Source organism: Neoarius graeffei, chromosome 2 (genome assembly GCF_027579695.1).
Source record: "Neoarius graeffei isolate fNeoGra1 chromosome 2, fNeoGra1.pri, whole genome shotgun sequence".
In the NCBI taxonomy this organism is placed as follows: Eukaryota; Metazoa; Chordata; class Actinopteri; order Siluriformes; family Ariidae; genus Neoarius; species Neoarius graeffei.
Genome location: NC_083570.1, coordinates 8033330 through 8050715, shown reverse-complemented (window position 1 = coordinate 8050715; position 17386 = coordinate 8033330). Strand labels below are relative to the sequence as shown.

Below are 17386 nucleotides of genomic sequence, written 5' to 3'. Positions count from 1 at the left end.
CTCGCGCCACTTATCCCAATTACGTGAGTCCTCACTTACAAATTTTTTAATGATATTCTTGAGGGTGTGATTGAATCGTTCCACTAAACCGTCCGTTTGTGGGTGATACACGCTGGTGCGGATCGGCTTAATCTCCAATAACCCATACAGTTCGCGCAGTGTCCGTGACATAAATGTGGTGCCTTGATCAGTCAGAATCTTTTTCAGGATTCCAACTCCGGAGATAACGCGGAAGAGTGCCTCTGCAAAACTGCGTGCTGAGATATTGCGCAGAGGCACTGCTTCCGGGTATCGCGTTGCATAGTCCACCAGAACTAATATCAAGCGGTACCCTCATGCTGACCGATCTAATGGCCCGACGAGATCCATCCCAATCCTTTCGAACGGGGTCTCGATTAATGGTAGAGGGCACAAAGGCACTTTTGGAATGGCCGCTGGATTTACTAACTGGCATTCGCGGCACGCCGTACACCACCTACGAACATCACCGCGAATCCCCGGCCAATAGAATCGGGCCATTATTCAGGCTAGTGTCTTATCCTGCCCTAAGTGTCCAGCCATAGGATTAAAGTGAGCTGCCTGGAATACCAATTCCCGGCGGCTCTTTGGAATTAAAAGTTGCGTGACTCGGTCTTTAGTTTGAGTGTCCTGCGTCACTCGGTATAACCTATCCTTCATAATCGCGAAGTAGGGGAAGGATGGGGTGGCGTTCGGCTGGAGCATTTGACCATCGATTACTCTCACTTGGTCAAACGCATGTCGCAGAGTCTCATCTCGCGACTGCTCTAATGGGAAATCTGCGAGGGATTCCCCAATAGAGAGAGGAGGGGCCGGCGGCTCCTCACTCTGATGCGGAGATGACGTAGACGGCTCTGTGATAGCTGCTCCCGCCAAAGCGACACCGGGACCTCCCCCTGCTAAATGGCAGGACCCACTCTCTACTAAGCATGTCATTAAATCCCGAAATCCCAGCCAATCAGTCCCCAAAATTAAAGAGTGGGTAAGGCGAGGATTAACCGCCGCCATCACTATAAATTTTTCCCCTTGGAAAAAAATGTGGACTGACACCAAAGGGTAGCTGTGAATGTCCCCGAGCACACACAACACCTTCACCCCCTGTGCTCCCCCCAATGCCTCATTTTGCACCAGGCTTTGGTGAATTGAGGTCTGGTTACAACCAGAATCCACCAATGCCTGATATGTATCCCCTTGAATACTCACCGGTATGCGATACGCTCCGGCCCGATCGAGGGCGGCTTCTGGCGCATCGGGGATCTGAACCACCACGCCCACCTCCATTGCCGTGCACTGCTGTTGGAGGTGGCCCGGTTCCCCGCAGCGCCAGCAAACCGGCCCGGGTTTCCTCTCTGCACCAGTGTTCTGGGGCTCACTCACCTGAGGGGGGGAGAGACAGACACAGAAGGGAGAAATGGGAGGGCACCGCAGGTGCGGCGGGCCGGCTGGGGTGGTGCCGGCCCCCGCCTCCGCGGTGGGGGAATGGGGCGAGGACGGGACACAGGAGGAGGGGGAGAGAGAGAGAGAAGAGGAGAGAAGAGAAGAGGCAGTCTGCTGTCCTGCCACCGGAACAGCCGCCAAATGGTCCTCCACCAGCTCGATGGCCTGATCCAGCGACGCCGGGCGGTGGCACTGGACCCACTCCGCGGTTTCTGCTGGCAAGCACGCGACGAACTGCTCCAGCACCACCTGATCTACGATCTCCTCAGTGTCGCGGTTGTTGGCCCTCAGCCACCACCAGCAGGCATCCCGGAGTTGCTGGCCAAACGCGAACGGCCGGCCGACTTCCCCCAAGCGCAAGGCGCGGAAGCACTGGCGCTGCTGTTCCGGGGTGCGCCCCACGCGCTGGAGGACAGCCTGGCGGAGGTCCGTGTAGGCCAGCCGGCAGTCAGCGGGGAGCTGTAGCGTGGCCAGCTGCGCCTTTCCTGTTAGCAGGGGAAGGAGGCGCGCCGCGCACTGCTCCATCGGCCACTCCGAGGCCTCTGCGACTTGCTCGAAGAGCATGATAAAAGCCTCGGGGTCGTCCTGCGGACCCATCTTGGTTACGGTGAGGGGGGGACGGGCCTGTGGTGGGAGCACTGGTGGACCCCGCCGACACGAGGAGGTGCCGAAACGCCTCCCGATCTTCTTGCTGGGCCAGCACCAGGGCCTCGAAGCACCGTTCTTGTTCCTTTCAGAGGGTGACTAGCACCTGGTGCTGGCTTTGCTGGGCCGTGGCGAGGGCGTGGACCAGGTCGGCGAACGGGGAGGACTCCATGGGGCTGATCAGCTGCTGTGCTCCAAAATTCTCCTGGATTTCAGCACCACTGTAGCGGTTCAGTATTGGTGGGTGGAGCACAGAGGACGGCAGGACAGAGATCAGGTTCAAAATAGCGTTTATCGCTACACTTTTCAGTTTAACAATTCTTAACTCGAATAGACACACACACGCGACTGGCGTCTTGTTCAGGGATGAGCTCCTCTGCTCTTTGCTCTCCCTCCCTAAATAGGGCGCAGTCACTGGGAAGACACACACAAACACAGGTTAATTGGAGTCAGGTGTAGTGATTCTGCCACTTACCTTCCCTGACTCCGCCCTCCTGTCACAGACCGGCGCTTGACCACGCCCCCACTGCCACACAGTATAAGAACCTTATCCCATCTGTGAAGCATGGTGGTGGTAGTATCATGGCTTGGGCCTGTTTTGCTGTCAGGACAGCTTGCCATCATTGATGGAACAATGAATTCTGAATTATAGCAGTGAATTCTAAAGGAAAATGTCAGGACATCTGTCCATGAACTGAATCTCATGAGAAGCTGGGTCATGCAGCAAGACAACAACCCTAAGCACACAAGTTGTTCTACCAAAGAATGGTTAAAGAAGAAGAAAGTTAATGTTTTGGAATGGCCAAGTCAAAGTCCTGACCTTAATCCAATCGAAATGTTGTGGAAGGACCCAAAGCGAGCAGTTTATGTGAGGAAACCCACCAACATCCCAGAGTTGAAGCTGTTCTGTATGGAGGAATGGGCTAAAATTCCTCCAAGCCGGTGTGCAGGACTGATCAACAGTTACCGGAAACGTTTAGTTGCAGTTATTGCTGCACAAGGGGGTCACACCAGATACTGAAAGCAAAGGTTCACATACTTTTGCCACTCACAGATATGTAATATTGGATCATTTTCCTCAATAAATAAAGGACCAAGTATAATATTTTTGTCTTGTTTGTTTAACTGGGTACTCTTTATCTACTTTTAGGACTTGTGTGAAAATCTGATGATGTTTTAGGTTATATTTGTGCAGAAATATAGAAAATTCTAAAGAGTTCACAAACTTTCAAGCACCACTGTAGATGATGTGATCCACAAATTCTTTGCAGTTTTACACTGAGAATGTTGTATGAGTCTTAAAGGTGTCATTGCATCATTTTTTCATTAATTGTGCTGTGGTCTCTAGTATGAATGAATGTCCTGTGAGCCGGTTTTGGTGAAAAAAATCCTGTGGTTCTCCTGTTTCAGGCTGTTCTAGTTTGCTGGAGGAGTGGGTGGCAGAAGAACGACAGGATTTCAGCTCTTGCTCATTAATATTCATGACATGTAAACGTGTTACCTCTGATTGGCTAACAGCAATCAGTAAACGTGTTACCTCTGATTGGCTAACAGCACTGTGACGCTACCTCCAGTGGGTCAGAACAAGCGGATGTGGGTGTCTTTGTAAAAACTGTTTTGATTGGCTATTGTGGTCTCGACATCGATGTTTTGACCAATAACAATGTAGATAACATGAATTTTACATCACATTCAATGAGATTAAACGAAACTAAAGATGGCGACTTACAAATAATGTGTAAACATCATTGGAGTTAATAAAGTTTGAGCAGCATGAAGGAACATACCCCCCCCCCCCCCCCGAAATTAATTTAAAAAATTCTCAACGGATTTGACAATATAAAAAGGTCGTTTTTTACTCAGAAAAAGCGGAAAACTCTCATCCCTGCTGAGCTTGTGACCATGTCATGCATGCTAACATGGAGAATATGAACATGCTATTTTGTAACAAAAACCTTCGAACAAAAAGTTCATGTTTTACTTACAGCTTGTGAGCTGGTGGTCGATCGTCTTGACTACAGATCCAGGGATTAAAAACAACCTCGAAGCAAAACCACTACTGAAGGTACCGAAGTTTGAAAAGTCACTGTGGTCACCTCTTCTATCTTGCAACATTGCTCCGCTTAGGTTTTGTTTCTGTCGGCGGCTCCAGCCCGACTTTGGACGCTCGTAACTCGGGCAGGGGAGCTCCCAGCCTCCCCAAACTTGGCAGCCAGCGACCTCTGCCCTCTCCCCAGTGAACCAGCACTGCCAGGGCAGGCTAGCCCCACGCCTCAGGACGTAATTCGCCCCGAGGCGAGCCGCGGCGCTCCGCTTAGGTTTCGTTTCTGTCGGTGACTCCAGCCCGACTTTGAACGCTTGTAACTCGCGCAGGGGAGCTCCCAGCCTCCCCAAACATGCAACGTTGATGTGTTACTGCCACAAATAACACAGGCACAAACTTGTCCAGACATGTTTTCAGCTTGCTGTCAGGTCCTCTTCATGAGCTGCTGACGAGATGGGCTCTGCTATCTGTCCTTGCGTTTAAATCTGAACTTCCTTCCCGTGGGCGGTCGCAAGCCAAGGTGGGCAAGGCCATGAATACTAATTTACGAAGTGATGTAAGATCGTATGGCTTTTTCAGATCCACTTGTTTTTCCGACTATTTCCTTTCATAAGCTAATACAGGGAATGGGAGTAGAATTACATTTTCACATGCAGCATGCATATGCAACTTGGAGTGAACTATGGTATTTCAAAAAGAGCCAGTATTAAACGTTTTTGGTGGAAGGGCACCTTTAAATTGTTGCACTGTTTGCCCACGCAGTCTGTCATGCAGCAGTGAAACCCTCCCCATCTTTACTTCTGAGAGACTCCACCTCCCTGGGATGCTCTTTTTATACCCCATCACGTTAACAACCTATTGCCAATTAACCAAATTAGCATTTGGTTCAATTTTTTTAGCATTACACAACTTTTTCAGTCTTTTGTTGCCTTGTCCCAACTTTTCTGAAATGTGTTGCTGACATCAAATTCAAAATAAGTATATATTTTTCAAAAAAACAATAAAAATTCTCAGTCTGAACATTTGATATGATGTCTTCGTAGTATTTTCAATGAAATACATGGTTTCCATGATTTACAAATCTTCACATTTTGTTTTTATTTAGGTTTTATAAAGCGTCTGAACTTTTTCGGAATTGAGGTTGTAAAAAAATACTGGTGGATTGCTGGAGTGTAGGAGGAATAAAATACTTTGAGATGTGCTGTTATTGGAAAATAATCACCCTGTGTTGAGATAAATCTGTGAAACTCGTTTTGGAGACATTCACACACAAACAGTTGTCAGAAACAGTTTAACCCTTTGGTGACTGACCCCTTGAAAATGGTTCCTCCAGGAACGATGACGTTTCAGTTGTCAAGACAACGGAAAAACTAAAATACAAGAGCATTTTGTTTTGTGCACAAGAGCATTGTGACGTATCTTTCTGTTTTTGTATTTTAGTTTTTCCGTTGTCTTGACAACTGAAAAGTCATCGTTCCTGGAGGAACCATTTTCAAGGGGTCAGTCACCAAAGGGTTAAACATCTTCAAGCTGCTTCAGACACCATCATCAGCACCTCCACAGGGTTTCCATCAGGAACTGTTGCTGTTCCACACAAACACCAGAAGAGAGAGGAAGAGATTGAGTGATATTACTGCTGACAGGAGACATTCAGATGTTTGAGAAAAGACCGTCATGGTAAGTTCCCACATTGAGATGAGACTAGAGATGTTCAGTGCAATCAAAACACGCTGTAAGAACTTTTTTTTTTATTTTAATAAGTGATTTCATTGTGATCTTATAACAAAACAATTAAACATGAAAAGAGATGTTTTTTGGAGGAAAAAGTCAGTTGTAGGTTGACAGTGATTTTCACAAACACATATTTAAGACACTGTAGTTATTTCCCACAGATTAAATAATCTAAAAATATCCATCCAAAGTGGAGAAAACCCCCACTGCGTATGAATACAGCGGCTTGCTGACATCCTGGCCTCAGTATTAAAAGCTTCTGTCTGAAAATGAGCTCAGCACAGAAACTCCATCACTGGGGGAAACTTTATTCTCCTGTGCTCTTATCTTTCATTCTGCAAAGCTTTGATTGTAATATTTGAATAAAAATCCCAAACTCACAGATAAACCTGATTTATAAGGTTCTATCTGCGGGCCAATCATCATCCAGGCTGAATATGGGATGAACACGACATCGGCAGCCTGAACCGATCATGTACTGGATGTTCTAATGGAGTTTAAATATTGGTCAATGTTTTACAATCAAATCTCAGGGTTTAGAAACAACTTCAGATTTGAAAAAGTGAATGTGGATTTTACATCTTAGAACACAAGCAGAAAAATCAAATTCATTCCAAAAGTGATGTTTTATTTTTATATAGTGTGACCTAAACAGGTTTAAAATGTTGTTCTGTTCTGGCTTTATTACTGTTTATTAGTTATTTAATGAGACGCTGCTTAATATGAAACAAACATAACTTTATAATGCGAAGGTCATGAGAGCATTTTCTTTTTAAAATTTAACGAGTTTCTTGTCTGACAGTTAATTTTTAACATTTCCTTTTTAATTATTTTAAATTATTCATCTGTTTTCATTTAAATATTAAAATGAGTGTTTTTGTGCAGCTGGATTGTGTTCTAGTGAAACAGACGACTGAGCAACAACGTGGCAATGTGCAGGAATTTTACAGAAAACACTACACACTTTTATTCTGGATCACACAATCTCACTGTAGAATCAGAAAACCAGAGCCCAAACCCAGCGTATAGAGGCTGAGTGAATGTGGTGTGGACTCTGTGGAGGAGCTTCATCGTGTCAGAGATGCTGTAAAAGGACAGAGTTCCTGCACTGTGATCCACATACACTCCTATTCTGGAGGGTGATGGAACTCTGAGATCAGTCTTAATGTGGTTGTGCCAGAAAGAGAGAGAAGAAGAAGAACACCACAGTCTCCAGGACTGATTGTTGAATCCAAACACACACTCATTACCCCGTCCTTTCCTGCTGATGTCTTTATATGAGACTGATATATCCACACCAACACCATGGCTCCACTCCACCTCCCAGTAACAGCGTCCATACACACTCTCCTTACACAACACCTGCCAGCAGTAATCAAATCTCTCTGGATGATCAGAGTAACGCTGCTCTCTCCCACTGTTTCTCACCGCTCTGTTCTTCTCAGACAGAATGAGGAGACGATGTGCCGTGTTGGGATCCAGAGTCAGATAACAGAAATCTAAAATAAACGAGAAAAACAAACTGAACAATGTGAACATGAATATCTGCGCTGGGGGCGTGGTCACGAAAACAGCAGTTCGGTTGCAGTGAAAACTTTTCTCTGTAGAACCCTGTCACTCCCCCCTCCCCCCACTCTGGGCTCAAGAACACAACAAAAGGGCAATAATATAACAACCAATCAGAATTCAGATACAACAACCAATCAGAATTCAGATACATTCTGTTGCCAAGTAAAATTGTAACCTGTCAAAGTTCTCGAGCCCTCGTGCTGTTTTACCGTTAGATCAATCACATATCAGCTTAAACTAGCATTCTAAAACTAGTTAAATATCCCACAGAAGAGAGCGACTCCCCCTGCCAGCCTCATGGAACGCAGTGTTTAAGGCTCCAGATGGGTTTTATTTCCATTTATGAGGGAAAGGAACATACACCCTCCCGACAGTCAGTGCGGTATTCACTTGGAAAACACATTTGCAAATTGGTAGAATGAGTTCATCATCACATGCAAGATTTGCAGTTAATCAAATGGATTTCATATTATTATTATTATTATTATTCATGAATTACTACAGTTCTGAACTTCAAATGTTAAAAGTCTGGCCTTTGGAGAGATGATGGAGACTCTTTTGGTGGAACACAATGGAGCAAAATATTGTGACCCTCTAATGTTGACCTGAAGTTGGCACCACTGGGGGTTGGCATTGGGTTTTTGTCCCCACCAATGTTAATACCAAACCTATGCCCTTGCCTACATGTTATCTCGTTCTAATTGTTGTTGCTTTTATCCAAATGACAGCTGGCAATACGTTGTTACTTTGCACTTTTGTTGATCTGGGTACTAATCTTTGAGAAACTGGATTGGCAGAATGTTGCCTGTGAAGAAAAGAATGTCTTTTTATTACCCTGTGCCAAGTTAATATTCACTTCAGTGCAATTTTTAAGAGCCATAAATTGTATTTTATTTATCATTTTTGTTGTGAGTGGTTTTGTTTGATTGTTGTTTTATTTCTTTGGCTTATTTATTTAGATTTATTTTTTACATTACACTGTTGAATTTAATAAGTTGACTTAAAGGTGGGGTATGAGATTTTTTTCAGGAGTATTTTTTACCATATTGCTTGAGAAGCTCCTCACACCCATGTTGCAAGCAGTACAATAGAAGGTTTGACCCAAAAACGAAATATTTTAATCCAGTCTACAGTGTAAAATAAAGGAAAACCGCCATCCAATCCTATCGAGGTACCACCTCAAAATGATTGGATACTGACACGTCAATCAGACTGAAGCCCGTGAGCAGCCAGTCCCTTCTGTGTGTGTGTGTGTGTATGTGTGAGAGAGCGAGCAGAGCGTCACAGGATTTTCTCAGCGCGCTCCCTCCAAACAACGGGGATTTACACGAAAACGGAAGGAGATATTCACAAAATTCTTTCACAGTGAGTGCCACCAGGCTCTCCTGAACACACTGATGTAATTTTGTCTGTAGTGTAAAAAATGAGGTCACTAGAGTGAGTTAAAAACGAGTGACTTTTCTGTCAGGATTTGAATGGGAGTCAATGGTGCAGCTCGCCTGCCCTTTCCTCACTTTGAGGCTTCTCATTCAAAAACTGCAAGTCCTATTGTGTAGGTAGACACATTGTGTGAATCAGGACAAGTGTGGCTACTACTTTTGAGAAAATTATGTGTATGGAGTGAAAATTGGGGCTGAAAACACAGTTTAAATGAGAAAGTTTGAGCTATTTTTCCAAGCTCTCTACACTCTCCACTGGTGTGTAACGCAATAGATACCCATTATAAAGGCTGATTTTCTCAGGCTTTATAAGGGGGAGGAGGGGTGGAGACGCGGGGGGTGGGAGCAGGGCGAGGGTGGGCGTGTTTCTTTTCAAAATATGGCTTGCAGGAACCGTTATTCCAAAATCTCGTACCCCACCTTTAATTAAAAAGTTTACTGTTCTATGAAAGGGTGTATTTGCATGATCATTATTATTTTACTAGTGGCATAAAATGGTCTTGAAAAGACGTCAAGAATAATATCGTTGATCACAATAATTTCTGAGACAATATATCGTCCAACAAAATTTGTTATCGTGACAGGCCTAGAAGTGTGTGTGTGTGTGTGTGTGTTAGATGTACATTTCAGAAACTCTTCTCTGCTCTGTGGTTCTGGTTCTGAAAAGATCTGAACTGCTGCAGCTGTGGAGAGAAAAATGGAAACATGAGTTTGTGTAAAAGATGGAAAGAGTTTAAAGTGATCCAGTCAGTTTATTCATTTTAAGTCAGTGTTTTAGTTCAAAGTGTCGGGTGAATAAAGTGTCTGCAGAAAAGAAAGCAGGAGCATCGCTAAGAAATAACACATCACTGTGTTTCTCCAGCAGGAACAGCTCCTCTTACCATGTGGAGGGATTTTGTTGAATTCCTCCTCACAGAATTCCTCGAGTCTCTTTTTCAGATCTGAGAGAGAATTCCTCACTCCATTAAATGAGAGATGTTGATGGACAGTGACGCTGGATGTGTGAAATGATGGTCTGTCCCATGGAGGAGAGCGACGTCCAGAAGCTAAAACCTACAGAAAGCAAATGAAATGTAAAACCCACTTGTGATGTCAGACAGGGGCATTTATTGTTCCCTTAATGAGAGGTGTTTTAGAGAGTGTGTGAGGAACAGCTGGCTCTGTAGATCAGACAGTGAGTGTTACTTGGAGGAAATGGATGTGATCGTGTGTGTGTGAAAGCTGCTCCAGCTCAGTGACTCTCCTCTGAAGATCAGCAATCTCCTGCTCCAGTTGCTCCAGGAGTCGTTCAGCTCGACTCAGTTCAGCCTTCTCCTGATCTCTGATCAGCTCCGTCACCTCCCAGCGCTTTTTCTCCATGGAGCTGATCAGCTCAGTAAAGATCCTCTCACTGTCCTCCACTGCTGTCTGTGCACTGAGCTGTTCGGACACACACACACACACACACACACACACACACACACACACACACACACACACACACACACACAAGATTTAAAGCTCATCTATCATTCCCTCTCTTACTGGGACTGTAAATGACTCGTTGTCCATGTTGTGTGTGTTTCTAGGAGCAGCTCTGTCTCTGCTCACTGCTCACCTTTATAGTGTTCACAGCCTGTTTCAGCTCCTGCACCTTCTTCTGCTTCTCCTGGATTCTCTGCTGGGATTTCATCTGCTCCTCCTTTAACTCACTCTGAGGACAAATAAAATACATTCAGCTTTTTATACAGTACGAGCGAACTGGTTCCATATTAATGTCAGTTCAAAGTACATTCATGTTTCACTCTGAAGGTTATGTACTCTGTGTGTGTGTGTGTGTGTGTGTGTGTGAGAGAGAGAGAGAGAGAGAGATGTTCAATAACTGATCTGGGCTGGGTTTCCCGAAAGCCTCTTAAGGCCAAGAGAGTTTTAAATGACCTCTTAAGATCCATCATCAAGCTAACGTGGTTTTCCCGAACAACATCGTAGCACAAGTCGTCCTTTAGTTTGCTCAGAATTTACGAGAGACCCGGAGCACTCGTTCAAAACAAAGAGCGACTCGCTCGCTGCCGAATCCACAGAATGCGCATGCGGCTCTGAGGGACTCTCACAGTCAGCGGGGGAAACTGGGGTTGAATCTGCTGGTGGTGTTCAATTAGTTTTCTTCTACATTGCAAATACATCGAGTTAATTATCAGAGGTGGACAGTAACGAAGTACATTTACTTGAGTTCTGTACTGAAGTACACTTTTTGAGTATCTGTACTTTACTTGAGTATTTTTTTTGGAAACTTATGACTTTAACTTCACTCCATTTGAAAGACAAATATCGTACTTTTTACTCCACTACATTTCTATCAAGGTCCTCGTTACTCGTTACTATGAAGCAGCTTTGAAAGTGGATGTTTTTTTCTTTTCTAAAACGTGATTGGTTTTTCCGCAGGTGACCCTGAGACAGTCTATCAGTAATCACTAGGGTCACGTCACGTCCATAGACTGGATAAAATCAAGATCAATGATTTCTCCGCAGCATTATTTAACACGATCAGTTGATGGCAGAATGGAAGGAGGCGGTTCTTCTGGGGAATGCACACACCCACGGTTCTATAGCTAGAACCCATGGTTCAGTTTTCTGAAAGGAATAAAGAGTCATTTTGCTTTAAATGTTTGCTTTGTTTGCCTAAAACGGAGCACATCACAGCCTACAAAAACTTGCCATCAAACCTGCGGAAGCATATTGAGGGATATAAACGTTTTATTCCAAGAGAAAGCTTGCAGTGAAGTTGTCTGTGCTTTTAGAGTTAGCGATAATGTTGCAATAACTATGCAGTCTGATTAGTCAAATGAGTTTCTGTGGATTTGCCCGCCAAGTTGCCATAGTCTTGTCCATGGCTAATGTTTACACATAGCTAGTTAACTTGGACACTGTTAACTGTGGGTGGTAGAAAAGGGCAACTGGACTTGCTTGAAGATTCTTGAAAACGTTTCACCTCTCGTCCAAAAGGCTTCCTCAGTTCTGTCTGACTAATAGGGAGTATCAGATATTTATCCTCTCCTGGCTCAGAATCAGAATCAGAATTCTGATGACCAGCTCATCTAAGGTGTCACTGAGGCATCATGTTGGTGTGGGTCGCTGGAGGCTGGGTGTGGATGGCGAGTCATTAGGGTGATCAAAGGATTGCCCGTTAGGGTGATCAATGGCAATCTGACTCTCTCTGTCCTCCTGTGAGTCCCCGAAAACAGCTGGGTCCTGGCGTACACCCAGGCATCACCATCGATGCTCTCCAGAACAAGACTAAACTGAGGTTTGAGGAGTTGACAGCCCTTCTTCCCAGTGAAGTTTTGGAACGAGTCTCTGATCTCACTGAGAAGGCACAGCTTTCACAACACACCAAAGGTAAGGAACGTCAGATGCGCAAATTTCAAAAATTGCTGTCTAAAACCACCTCCTCTGGCAAGACAGAAGGTCTGACTTGGAGGAAGAAATCTGACCAGGCTACACAACCGGACATAGAAGAGAAATGGGTGAAGAACTTATCCAACAGGGTACTCACCCAACCAGAGAGAGATGTCTTATCCAAGGGTCTTAACTTTGCAGTTTCACCTGAGCGGATACCGGTAGTAGAACTCATCACAGCCACAGAGACAGCCATCAGGAACAACAACCTGACCAACACGGAGTCAGAACAACTTAGACTGAAGATATCAGCTGCTCTATCCAGTGCGAAAGCACCCCCCTCCAACCTCACCAGCCAAGAAAGGAGGGCTCTTACAGTGCTTCAAAGAGACCGGAACATCACCATCCTTCCTGCTGACAAAGGGAGATGCACTGTGGTGCTAAACACAGCGGACTACCACTCCAGGATGACCAGTCTCCTCAGTGATACAACCACTTATGAAACATTGAGGAGGGACCCCACAAGTGGTTACAAAAAGAAAGTTGTTAGCTGCTTGCAACAACTAGAAAAGGACCAAGCCATCAACCGAGCTCTTTACTACAGATTGTACCCTGGGGAAGCCGTGCCTCTCATATACGGACTCCCCAAGATTCACAAAGAAGGAGCTCCTCTCAGACCTATTATCAGCAGTATAAACTCGGTCACATATAACATTGCTAAACACCTAGCCACAATCTTGGCTCCTCTGGTTGGGAATACACCATATCATGTCAAAAATTCCCAAGATTTTGCTTCTAAAGTTGTAGACCTCAAACTAGATTCAGATGAAACCATGGTTTCCTACGATGTCACTTCTCTGTTCACCTGCATTCCCACCACAGAAGCAGTCGAATCTGTAAGAAAACGACTCCTTCAGGATAGCTCCTTACTGGATAGAACGAAACTCACCACGGATCAGATTTGCACCCTGCTTGACCTCTGCCTGACTACCACTTATTTCCAGTTTAATGAAAGTTTCTACCGACAGAAGCATGGATGCGCCATGGGATCACCAGTGTCCCCTATTGTGGCTAATTTATACATGGAGGAAGTGGAACATATAGCTTTGACCACTTTTGCAGGAGTTGCTCCCAGCCATTGGTTTAGATACGTGGATGATACTTGGGTTAAAATCAAAATCCAGGAGGTGGAAGCTTTCTCGAAACACATCAATGCAGTGGATAGCAACATCAACTTCACTCGGGAGGATGTCAGTGGGAATAATCTAGCCTTCTTGGATTGTGATGTACACATTAGACAAGACAGAAGCCTTAGTATCGAGGTCTACCGGAAACCCACACACACGGACCAGTACCTACTTTTCGACTCTCACCACCCACTGGAACATAAATTGGGGGTCATTAGGACCTTGCAACACAGGGCTCAGAACATTCCTACAACATTAGAGGGAAAAGAGAAGGAGCAGAACCATATCAAGAAAGCACTTCAGAATTGCGGTTATCCCAACTGGGCTTTCCTAAAGAGCATAAAAAGGAACATAACTGACAAGGATGATAACAGGAACAAACACAAGAACATTGTCATTCCCTACATTTCTGGTCTATCTGAGAAACTCAGGAGGATTTTCTACAAACACAACATTCCAGTACATTTCAGACCCAATAACACCCTGAAGCAGAAACTGGTCCACCCTAAGGACAGAATACCCAGACACAAACAGGACAACGTAGTGTATGCAATTCAGTGCAGTGAGAATTGCACAAATTCGTATATTGGGGAGACGAAGCAACCGCTATACAGGCGCTTGGCCCAACACAGGAGAGCCAGCTCCTCAGGCCAGGACTCGGCTGTCTACATTCATCTTAACAATGAAGGACACTCATTTCGGGATTGTGACGTACGCATTTTAGCCAGAGAGGATCGTTGGTATGAGCGAGGAGTCAAAGAAGCCATTTTTGTAAACCTGGAACGGCCATCACTGAACAGAGGTGGGGGTCTAAGACATCATTTGTCAACCATCTACAAGGTGGTCTTGGACACTCTTCCCAGACGGCTGGGTGTACGCCAGGACCCAGCTGTTTTCGGGGACTCACAGGAGGACAGAGAGAGTCAGATTGCCATTGATCACCCTAACGGGCAATCCTTTGATCACCCTAATGACTCGCCATCCACACCCAGCCTCCAGCGACCCACACCAACATGATGCCTCAGTGACACCTTAGATGAGCTGGTCATCAGAATTCTGATTCTGATTCTGAGCCAGGAGAGGATAAATATCTGATACTCCCTATTAGTCAGACAGAACTGAGGAAGCCTTTTGGACGAGAGGTGAAACGTTTTCAAGATTCTTCAAGCAAGTCCAGTTGCCCTTTTCTACCACCCACAGTTTACTATGACCTGGATGATTGAGAATCTTCACAGACTTGGACACTGTTAGTTATGTCCAATATGATTGCCTTCAGGGATGCAAACTACAAAGATGCTCTTCGTTCTGTTGCTCTTTAGACTCCTTCTTATGAGTGAGTTCAGGAAAACCACGTACAGAGACAACGTTTGTTCCTTAAGAGAGTCTCTCAACTCTCTCTTTAGGTCTAAAGGGCAACGTTATCAGGAAACCCACCCCGAACCAGATTACGACCATCACTGAAGATAAATTTAACACTCTGTTCACCAGAACACAGACAATTTTAATCAGCTTTTACAGAATCCTTCTGATTGAGACACACATTGAAATTAAAGCTCAAATCACATCACTGACTAAAGCACCTGTTTCTAGATGGGAAACTCTAATGAAGATGATTTATTTCTGGAAAGATTTCTAGTTCTCACCTGTTTCTCAGCTCTTTCTGCTGCGGCTGTGACGGTGTTGTGACCTTTGTGATGATCCATCGTACACAAATAACAGATGCAGGTTTGATCAGTACGACAGTAGATCTCAATCAGCTTGTTATGTTCAGAGCAGATCTTCTCTTGGAGTTTTGCTGAGGCTTCAATTAATGTGTGTTTTTTCAAAGCAGGAACTTCAAGATGAGGTTTCAGATGAGTTTCACAATAAGAAGCCAAACACATCAGACAGGACTTGACGGCTTTGTGTTTTCTCCCGGTGCAGAAATCACACTCCACATCTCCAGGTCCAGCGTAACAGTGAGCAGGAGAAGCAGCTTGGACTTCAGTCTTCTTCTTCAGTTTCTCCACCACTTCATCCAGCATGTTGTTTCTGCGTAGAACAGGCCTTGTCGTGAAAGTGTCTCTGCACTGAGGACAGCTGTAGACGCCCTTCTGATCCTCCTGATCCCAGCAGCTATTAATACACACCTTACAGAAACTGTGACCACAGGGGATAGCCACTGGATCCTTCAGGAGATCCAGACACACTGGACACATGAACTGGTCCTGAGCTACTGAAATACTGGCCTCAGCCATTTTCCTGAAATCACACTGAGAGTGTGTGTGTGTCTCAGAGAGAGAGAGAGAACGATTTGTTTTCTCTGAAATGACAAGTCACTTCCTGTTTCTGTGTGTGAAAGAGAGAGTGATACAGAGAGGAGGAGTACAAACACAGGAAGGTCATGAACACTCCTCTGTTAGCCATTTCATCTCCCTTCAGTGCAGAAATATAACCCATGTAGCTGCACTGATTAGGATTAATTTCATGAAATACTCACAGAATGCATCTTAATTTTCTGGACTTTTCCACCTACTGACACCTCAAGCACAACTTTCAGCCTTGTTGATAAATTACAATTGTTTCACTTGAACAGCTTTTTCCTCATGTTATCTTTAAACTGATCTTCATCCCTAAAGAATGTTGGAGTCATTTTAAAAGTGAGGAGGACACAGCTGTCAGGAAGGAAAACTGTATTTTATTGATTTTGCATTGTTTATTGCTAATAGAAATCATAAAAGTCAATCTTTATTAAAACAGATTAGTTTCCTGGAGCAGTATGCCTCATCCTGTTTTATTCCTTACATAATGTTTTATCAAGAACATGTCTCCAGAGCCTGAGCTTCCAGTGGTTAGCAACAGCTGGGCCATGAATGGACAGGAGATGGGAGAAGGAAGTGAGAAAGGAGAACTGAAGTTTGGTGGGAGCTACGAAGAGTGGGATTTGGTGCGAAGTAAAAAGAAAAAGAAAGAAAAGGTTAAGTCTGTTTCCGATGACTTTAGATTTAATTTAGCAGGCAGGAGTGGAAGGGAAGAATATAAGGTGTTTATAAAACTGTAATGGAAACGTCTAATAAACACTTCAGAACACTTAGCAGTTGTCTTTTCAGTTATTTATTATTGTAGATCATATAAAACAGAGATAAAAAATAGGAAAGGAAAAAGAAGAAGAAGAAGAAGAGAAGAAGACACCACTTCAGTGATGCCGAGAGTACGCACACTCTGAGTTGTGTTTTAATGTCTGTTATCTATTATACTCTAAAGGCATTCGCTTACTGCTTGCGTCTGTACGTGATTGGCTCAAGATTTTCTATGAAGCTTTGTTTAAGCGTGCACCTGGCATGCTCTGGGATGTGCAGGTGGATGCGTAGTTAGGGAGAACTCAGACACCCTGCTTATCACCAGCCAAGGCCACAGAAAGGCGATTACAGCATGTGGAAAAAAACAACTTTTCTCAGTACACGAGGCCACTTGAGCTCAACACACAGAAACACAGAGGATAGTAATGTTCATTCACTAAATTTCCTTCACATTTCCCCCCTTTTATCCTACAGGATAATAATTGCTCAAAGAAAGAAATGTACACAATTTCAGTGGTAAGAGTTCCCAGAGAGATTTGACTTAACACGTCATTGAGTGTACAGGGATAATGCTAAGGCTGTTTTGTAAGACTTACACGTCTTAAGTTAATGCTTGCAAGCTATATACATAGATCAGGAAACAATAGAACAGAAAACAACCACAAATGAGTGTTTTAAGCTAGGGCTAATTTCATGTCAGCTGTGCTGATGTCGTCAAATGGTGGGTTATAGTCTTCGTGTGGGTTTGGAGGCCAGTCAGGCAAGTCGTCTGGGTCTATTTTCTGGTAACCAATATTTGTCAGCTGCCTCTGAAACACAGACATACAACATTGACAGAAAACAGGGAGCAAACATAGCATCACAATCACTAAGCCCAGGACC

General features: G+C 44.5%; 1 protein-coding gene across 1 annotated transcript; it reads right to left on the bottom strand.

Annotated features, from left to right (window-relative positions):
- Positions 1 to 5877: 5877 nt before the first annotated feature.
- LOC132878933 (tripartite motif-containing protein 16-like) lies at positions 5878 to 15743 on the bottom strand. The gene is made up of 6 exons (XM_060913694.1): positions 15089 to 15743; positions 10481 to 10576; positions 10057 to 10302; positions 9765 to 9936; positions 9507 to 9566; positions 5878 to 7374 (listed from the first exon to the last, which is right to left on the bottom strand). The coding sequence occupies exons 1-6, from the start codon at positions 15680 to 15682 to the stop codon at positions 6842 to 6844; spliced, it is 1701 nt and encodes a 566-aa protein (XP_060769677.1). The 5' UTR covers positions 15683 to 15743; the 3' UTR covers positions 5878 to 6841.
- Between the last annotated feature and the right edge of the window lie 1643 nt (positions 15744 to 17386).

Excerpts from the sequence above, each read along its gene's own strand:
- LOC132878933 (XM_060913694.1), bottom strand. The coding sequence starts at position 15,682 with ATGGCTGAGGCCAGTATTTCAGTAGCTCAGGACCAGTTCATGTGTCCA. Across the intron at positions 10,303-10,480 it reads AGGCTGTGAACACTATAAAG|CTCAGTGCACAGACAGCAGT; the intron begins GTGAGCAGTGAG and ends GTGTCCGAACAG. Across the intron at positions 9,567-9,764 it reads CAACAAAATCCCTCCACATG|CTGCAGCAGTTCAGATCTTT; the intron begins GTAAGAGGAGCT and ends TTCTCTCCACAG.